Consider the following 8,967-nt stretch of genomic DNA (forward strand, 5'->3'; position numbering starts at 1 on the left):
TTCCCTATTAATCTCTCTATATTTCCTCTCACCGAGTTGGACTCAGTTTAATTTGACATGTTTGTTATCTAGTATATATCTTGAATCTTCCCAAAAAAACATAAAATAAAAAAATCTATCTTCTTTTCTTTATTTTCCATGATAGTACAGAGGTAGGTGTAGATTAGGAGTAGGTATATGGTGGGCTTGGTCGTATCGTACCTTGGCTTATCCCCTACACAAAGGCTACAAAGCATCTCTTGTTATGCACCACTTGTTTATTTTCTTGAAATTAACGAGTTCGGAGGTACCTATAAAATATTTAAACCTCTTCATTTCTCTTGATAATTGGAATTAACCATGTACCATTAATAGGAATATTAAACTCTCTGCACTCTTTTAAAAAATTACTTTCTTCTTTTCACAATTTTTAATGTGAACAATTATTTTGAAACGGAGGGAATAAAAACTTGACTTTTTTTCTCTCTAAACCTATGTTGAGTTGAAAGAAAGAATGAATGAGGAGGTATAAAAAAAATAATTAAAGGAAAAATGAAGTAATTCTAAGTCATATAAAGTGAGAGTGAAAGTAAATTTAAGAATAAAAGCACGAAAACAATAAAATTAAAATATAAATAATGAGAATTTAAATGAAAGCGTAGATAAAACGTGAGAATAAAAATGTACTCATAATATAGAAGCGGTATTCAAAAAAAAATTAAATGACTTAGTGTAGCGTTGTGTGCCAATTGTACACTCTCTTGAAATTAATCATATCAAAAGTAAGGGACCCTTGGCTTGTCCCTTCCCAAAAGCATCTGTTGTAATGCGTCATTTGTATATTCCCTTCGGATTAGTACTTTCAAGATTAAGCAACCTTGGCTGGTTCCCTCCCTAAAGCATTTATTTTATTATAATATATATATATATATTTTGGGTTTTGCCATTAGTTTAAAAATCAATTCTTATTTGTGATTTATTTAGGAATTAATTATCATTTATAATTTGTCTAAGTATAGAAACTTACCATCACATAACTTCTTTTGCTTTTTATTCTACTGACAAATTACGTGATTTGTTGATCACGTGTTTGTTTACTTATATATTCTCTTAGGCTTAATTGTTATTATTATTATTTTTTTTCGTGCTCACCTGATGGGTTGTATTGTAATTATTTGATTTTTGAGTCATATTTTACTGTTAAATAAAATCTATAAGTGAAAAATATTTTATTTTTTTTGTTCATATAATATTTTTCACTTTAAATAAATATAAAAAATTTCACATTCAGGGAAAAAAATATAGAGTAAATAATCAGAATTGTTATATTGGTGTTGTTATTATATTTATGTAAAGTTTGTAATTGGAACAAAAAAATTTAGGATTGATAAAAATTGAAGTGTAAATTTAAATTTTATAGATTTTATTTAACAGTAAAATATGATCCAAAAATCAAAAAATACAATACAACCCATCAGGTGAAAAAAAAAAAAAAAAAAAAAAAAGGAGGAGGAGGAAGAAGATGAAGAAGAAAACAACAACAACAACAATTAAGCCAAGAGAATTTGTGGCTAATAAATCTCGTGACTTGCTAGTAGAATAAAAAGGAAAAGAAGTTATGTGGTGATAGGTTTCTACACCTAGACAAGTCACAAATGATAACTGATTCCTAGACAAATCACAAATGAGAACTGATTCCTAAACTAATAGGACAGACGACTTTAAAGCCACAGTCATCCATGGTGACTGGGCGACTGTGGTTAGCAAAGCCCATATTTTTTTTATGTGCTCTGCACAAGAATGGTATGGTCAAGTGGTTAATTGATAAAGAGGAGGTCGGTGTAAAGTGGACTCTCAAACATAGAAAGTACCCCACCACACAAATAATATAGCATTTGCCTTAAAATATGTATAAAAATGACTTTATATAATTTTTTTTTTTTTAATACGACCATGTTTGTAATATATCAAAAATAATTTATTGTTTATTAAGTTTTTCCTTATAGATATTCATATAACAAAATAGTAGTTTTCATGTAATGGCAAGAGTAACAAATAATTGTACATCCGTATCATCGTAATCTTATATTCATCTCGATTATATAATTTGGTCATCAACCCCTGCGTGATTTGTTACGTCATTATACATATTTAGATGATCAAATAATCAAATGGAGATAAAATAGTGATTTTCATTTAATAAAAAGGGAACCATTTTGGCATACAAAAACATTGCAAACACACATATATATAATGATATATATATTAAAAGTTTTTTTTTTTTTTTTTTTAAGGAGTGAAGCACACGCAAACACTCTCATAGAGATTAGAGAAAAAACAAAATCTAAACAGATTTAAGGCATTTGTCTACTAAATGAAGCAACAATATCTCTCAGGTAAATAACTTCAAGTCCAAAAGAGCTAGCACAAGCACTAACAAGCAGCACCAGCAGCACAAGTCCCTTGAAATATTTTACCCTTAAAATGAATGGAGTTTCTCCTTCCTCGAGAGTAAAAAATACACAAGTCCTTGAATGGCTGATCGCTCCATCAATTTACCTATTCCCTTTGCTTGTAAATCGTATTCTACTCTTATTTATATATAAAAATTAAGCCATAGATGGAACTTGGAAGTCACACTTCCTTTGGGAACTGCAAAAGATAGTGCATGTATCAATCCTTCCATTTCCATTACCATTTCATGCCCCTTCAGTTTTCATTTTTTTTTCCTATTGTTTTGGGCTTGACCTTTTGTTTTGATATGAAATTTGTTTTTCTTTTTTTCTTTTTTCTTTTTTATAATAAGATTTTTTTTTTAGCACCTTGATAATAAGAAATAACAATTCACTTAGCTGAAATATTATTAGAAACCCATGGCTTGTCCGAGCCTTAAAGCATCCCTTGTGTGCAAGTTGTATGTTCTCTTGAAATTAATCCTATCAAAATCAACTGACCCTTGGCTTGTCCCTTCCCAAAAGCATCTCTTGTTATGTGTCACTTACATATTCCATTGAAATTAATACTTCCAAGATTTTTTTTTTTTCAAGATTAATGAAACCCCTGGTTGGTCCTCTCCTTAGCTGAGCTCATGTCTTAGTCTTTCTTCACGAGAAAAACTTAAACACTCCCGGTACAATTGATCATATAATATTAGGCACATTAAACACGGACATATAAATAAAAATACATCTATTTTGGTAGGTCGTATCATTTAGTGTACGCAATTTAATTAGTTACTAATATCATATCATCACTACATCGTGAGCATTTATTATTATTATTATTTTTCCTTCCAGGGAGCCTCCTGATCAGAGCCCTAGTTGGTGCTCTGTTTTCCCCTCGTTTCAATTTATTGCACAGTGGCATTTTGAATGGACACAGATTACTCTTGGGCTGAGCTCTCCATATTTTTAGGTGGTTGTATTGAGAGATGGGTTTGTTTGGGCCAACAGCTTAGTTGGGCCATTTTGTTCTCTTTTTCTCTGTTCGGCCCTCCAATGGTCTTTATAACAAAAAAATTGGATAAAAATTCTCTTCAGCGAGGAGAAGTTCAGCACAGAATTCAGTGATTAAAATTGAATTAATAAATGAAACCATTAGTAGTGATGCAATTTCAAAGGATCTTGTCCCAAAAAAATTGCAACATCCCTCCCGTAACGGCATGATCTCAAAAGTTTGTGTTCGATTATTTTGGGACGCTCGTTCGATTATTTTGGGACGTTCCTCAACTTAATCTTAAGTGATAGTTTAATGGCAAAGACTTGGGACGTAAAAAGACATCATATATTAACTAATAACCACTCCGAAATATTAAAATAAAAAGTTTTGCCAGACAACTTTGATTGGTACAAAATTAATGTTTGCATATATCATCGACAAAATATATACATATATATTTATTTATATATAAGTAGGCATTACTTAGGTAATTAAGTACTTCAAGCACAAAAGAGCACAACCACTAGTTAGCGCCACCAACACCACCACCACCACCACCACCACCATTAGACAAGTCAGTCCAGGCATCGATGACATCATCATCTTCCATGTAAAGTTGAAGTGCAGTTTGGGTCTCTTTGATCTTCTTACCATCGTAAGTAAACCTAACTTGTTCATAGACCAGTCCCACATGGCGTAGCCACATAAGGACAAGTGGGAGCAGCTGCCCCCACTGAATTTTTAATTTTTTTTTTTAATTTTATATGAAAAGATTTTTATATTTTTATAATTGTCCCCACTAAAAATTGACATTGCACATATATATACTATATATATAACCAAATGACCATTCACGGTAAATAAAAAAAAAATTAAAATAAAATAAAATAAAATAAGGGGAATATAATCTTTCCAAAAAATATGATATTTTGTTTTCCACTTTCTCAAAATATTATATTCTTTCCCACTTTCCTCAAAAAGATGTATTTGAAAACAAGAAAAACTCACTGTTGTTTATAATATATAAGTTTGTAGACCTCCTGATTACTCATCTATAACATACTTCAGAAAGAAAAAATTATCCCCAACTTTTTTCAACACATTCATCTTTATGCATCAAAATCAAATTGAATAAGAATTTATATACTTTAACATAACTTCTATAGATAATAAGCAATATAACAAAATATATTTTATAATACATGGTTAAAAAAATTAATTAATTACATACCTATATAATATCTTCTCAGTAGGTAGATCAAACTGATTGAAAAGGTTCCATTTGATGTCAGTTTGTTGTAACTGTTTGCCCCATCTTTTTGTACATCTAGCTGTACATATTTACAATTAATGCAATCTTTTAATTACCGAAAAAATAAATAAAAAAAATATATATATATATTTTTTCCTTTGTAAAAACTTCAATTTACTGGGAGATCAAAGGGGAAGTGGAAGATATATATAGTTTTCTTTTTTTACTGTAAACTACATGTGGAGTAGTAATAGTAATATATATTATACATATATATTGTATTCGTTTTCCTTTCTTACCTTTTTGATTTATTTCTTTTGTTTGTAACTTTATTTCCTATAAATTAAGTGTCAATACAATGTAAACATGTCAAGAAATACATGCAATAAGAGAAATGTTACCTCAACTTTACTGGCCCCACTAACAACTGCAAACCTACAAAATACCCCACCTTAGATGGCAAAGTTTGAGACTGATGGCAAAATTGTAAATGCTATGCTAAAATTAAGTAAGTACCTCTTTGTTGAAGTGTTGATTATTAGTTCTGCCATTATTAACAAGATGGAGTTGCCAAAAGAAATTTCAGCCTGGGCTAGGAAATTTCCTTCTATAATATAGCATGTATGAACAAAACGTTGTAATCTTCCCCTATAAAATAATGTGGCATGTTCACTGCTTTGGACTCTCTCACTTAGCTACTCACAAGAGAAGGGAAAACGATAGTTGGGTTAAATCAAAATTTCTGTCTCCCTCCTTGCAACAATGTTTGTGGCCAAGACAAACATGGCTAGCCATCCAAGAATGCAATGGGATGTGATACATTGGGCCCCACATGGGCCCCAATGTAATGGGGCCAAAGGTTAGCAATTGGCCCATCAGAATGCCAATCACAAATTGGGCTAGAATGCCAATTACTTTTTACACAGTTTCTTTGTTGCATTTTTTTTAAAAAAACTTCAACGATGGTAAAACTTGAATGATATTCATTCTTAACACATCTTCCCAACTACAAAATCAACTCAGTTGAGAATAAATTCTAAGAATTAATGTGTTCAAAGATGAAGTCTATAAAAGGAGAGATCATGTCCAGAGCTGGGAGACAAGTCCTATTGAAGTTCTTGATGTCAGGCTTGCCAAACTACGCGGTGCAATGTTTTAAATTTTCAAAATTTATAAGCAACAAATTGAGAAGCCAAATGCTAGATGAGGATGCGGCAAGTGGCATGGGCTGGATATGGTTCGCGGGAACGAGATCGGGTCGAATGATTGAAGTAGGATCCATGCCAAAGCGCCCTGGAATGGGCCGAACCTGGGGGATCCACCGAGGAAGGTCAAGCCCATTGGAAGATCGAGCCTAGAAGGAAGAGAGCTTTCGAATATAAGCCCAATGTAATTGGTTAACAGCAATAAGGATGATGGCCTATAAATAGACCATTACAGGTGGAAAGTGAGGGGAGAATGCTAGATAGAGAGAGAGAAGAAACGAAATCTTGTATCTTCAATTGGCGCCGTCTATGGGAATCGAAGACGAAGATCAATTCGAGCCCGATCAGTACCATATTAGTTCAATCGAGTTTTTGAATACGCAGTGTGATTTCTGGAAGTTGAATCCAGATCAGTGAGATTGTAGTTTGTTCCGAGAGAATTCTTGCTTATTGTGGATTCTGAGACATTTGCTTTGGAATGACACAATTGTGATTTGCTCAGTAGCACTCAGATCCGATGAGTTTGAAGCTAGAAAAGTTCAGATCTAGCAAATAGTGATCACGATTCGGTGAAGTTAAGCCCAGATTTAGCGGAGTTTGCATCGGTAACTCTTAGATCTGTTTCGAAGTTCGTAATTCATGCCTTTGCTTCGATCCAGAATCATGATAGGGGGTGACAACTCTAATACGGTTGAGAACGTCCAGCAAGTGAAACTTGATGAGTTGATGAACATGATCGAAGCTCTCCGGAGAGAAAATGCGGATCTAAGGACTGAAATGCAGCGTCAAGAAGCTCTAGTAATTCCACGACCACTCCCGGTAGGAGAAGAAGGTGCACGTACCGATGCAGCACATCACGGTGAGGAGGTTGGAAATAATCTAGTAGATCCTCACCGCGAGGAAATCCGGCGAGACGGTTTGCCGTCAAATCTTCGTCGTATGGATGGTCGTGAAAAATCGACTCACATGGATCCACGGCGTGAGCAGATCAGGCGAAACGAAGCAATGACTTTTGATCCATATCAAGAAACGCTCAGCCAAGGTGAAGCAACAAAGTTGATTCGTCAGAAAGCTATGCCTCCATGGCGCAAAGACTTTGTTGAGGACAGATCATTCGATCCGACCTATTGGCTTTCCATGACGACGTTCGACTATCACAGCTCAGAGAGGAGATCAGTAGACCAGAGAGCAACCGCGGGGTTCCAGAGGGAAAATGAAGCACTCCGTTCAGCAGCTCGAACGGTTGATTCACCGTTCACCGATGAGATTCTGAATGCTCCGAGTCCGAGGAAATTTTCCATGCCCGTTTTCATTCTGTTCGACAGAACGACTGATCCGATCGATCATGTGTATCACATCCAGCTGAAAATGGCTCTAAACACTGAGAATGACTCTTTGATGTGCAAGTGCTTTCCTACGAGTCTGGCCGGACCAGCTCTGAATTGGTTCAAGAACCTGCCGAGGGGTTCAGTGGATAGTTTCTGAAGCCTGTGTGATCGATTTATAAGCCAATACTATGGAAACAAGCGTTCAGCGAAAGATATTTCGAGCTTATTCACAATGAAGCAACACGCTGAAGAGCGTCTCCAGGCTTTCCTAACCAGGTTTAACCTTACCAAGAGCATGGTTATTAAATGTCACCCTTCAACGGCAGTTCAAGCATTCATACTGGCCATGAACCGTGGCACCCCGTTCCACACAAGCTTGGTGGTCAACACGCCGAGGACTATGGATGAACTTAACGAAAGAGCCGATGGATTTGTACGCTTGGAAGAAGAAGAGGCGGCAAACGCTCAGAAGACATCCGTTATATCCACGGAAGAAAAAACCAAAGCAAAGATCAGGCAAAAACAGGTTCAGCCGCAACGCTCCTCGTGGAAATCTGAGAAGAGGCCCAGAGAGGAAGAGCTGATTACTCCATTGAAAGTTACCCTAGCGAGACTGTACCAAGAAAATAAAGATAAGTTCCGACCTCCTTTACCAATCAGACAACCTCTCGAACAGAGGGATCAGTCTAAGCACTGTGCATTTCATTCTGATTTTGGCCACCAGACTAACGAATGCAGGAACCTAAGGAGACAGGTAGAGATGCTGATAGCCAGAGGGGAGTTCGCAAGTAATATTCAAGGACCAGCGGTGGAGCAGAACCGACCAATGGAGCATGTGAAAAAGAATCAGAAGTCGAATTCTCACAACACGCAACCAGTTCGAGTAATTAATGCAATTCACGGTCGGCCAGAACCTGCTGAGGAATCAGATGAACTGCTTCGAACACGCCTTCGTCAGGCATGGATGAAGAGAAGGATAGGCAGTGTAAACACTCTGCACCAGCAAAGCGCATCAACGCAGATAAAGTTTAACGCAACAGACTTGTTGCGTGTTCAGATCCCTCATGAGGACCCGCTGGTCATAAGTTTGACAGTGGCCAAATGCTTGGTGCGCAGAGTTCTAATTGACCCTGGAAGTAGTGCGAATATCATGCCAAGAGATACATTCGATCGGCTCGAGATCAAACAGGATCGGCTGAAATCCACCGGGAATCCACTATTAGGGTTTGATGGAAAGCGAGTGGAGCCCGTCGGCACGGTGGAGGTAGCGGTACATGCTGCCGAGAGGGTTTTGATGGAAACCTTTGTAGTTGTTGAAATTCATCCCTCTTACAATCTTCTGATGGGCAGAGGGTGGATCCACAGAGTTCAAGGTGTTCCTTCCACTCTGCATCAGGTAATGAGATGCCTGGGACCGGACGGAACCAAAGTGATTGACATTCATGGAGACCAAGTTGCTGCTAAAGAATGTTATTCTGTAACGCTGAAACATGCCGGAAAGGGGAAAGCTCCCATTCGTTCAGTAAGTCCGAGATAGCAATTACAGGAACCTCCCTCCAAGTAGAATGGAGAGGAGGAACCAGTAGGCTTGACTGAAGAACCCCTGCTTGATGTGCAGTGATCGGTTGATCAACTATACATCAACCTTCGCAATAGCACGAATCATTGTAAAATAGGGCTATTGGTCGGGTAAGTCGAACCACTGGGACTGCTCTAATCTATGGCAACTTAAGTGTCTAGAGTCATTTTAGAGTGATAAGGGGTG

At 36.4% G+C, this 8,967-nt stretch overlaps 1 protein-coding gene across 1 annotated transcript; it reads left to right on the forward strand.

Annotated features, from left to right (window-relative positions):
- Positions 1 to 8,028: 8,028 nt before the first annotated feature.
- Positions 8,029 to 8,739, forward strand: LOC132300943 (uncharacterized). The gene has a single exon (XM_059798247.1). It carries the CDS (start codon positions 8,029 to 8,031, stop codon positions 8,737 to 8,739), a length of 711 nt encoding a protein of 236 aa, XP_059654230.1.
- Positions 8,740 to 8,967: the final 228 nt, after the last annotated feature.

The sequence above is a fragment of the Cornus florida genome, unplaced genomic scaffold (assembly GCF_030987335.1).
Source record: "Cornus florida cultivar Cherokee Brave unplaced genomic scaffold, ASM3098733v1 CherokeeBrave_3.0.0_Hap2_Chr03, whole genome shotgun sequence".
NCBI lineage: Eukaryota > Viridiplantae > Streptophyta > Magnoliopsida > Cornales > Cornaceae > Cornus > Cornus florida.

Bases quoted from the DNA above. Each gene is read 5' to 3' on its own strand.
- LOC132300943 (XM_059798247.1), top strand. From the start codon at position 8,029: ATGGAGCATGTGAAAAAGAATCAGAAGTCGAATTCTCACAACACGCAA.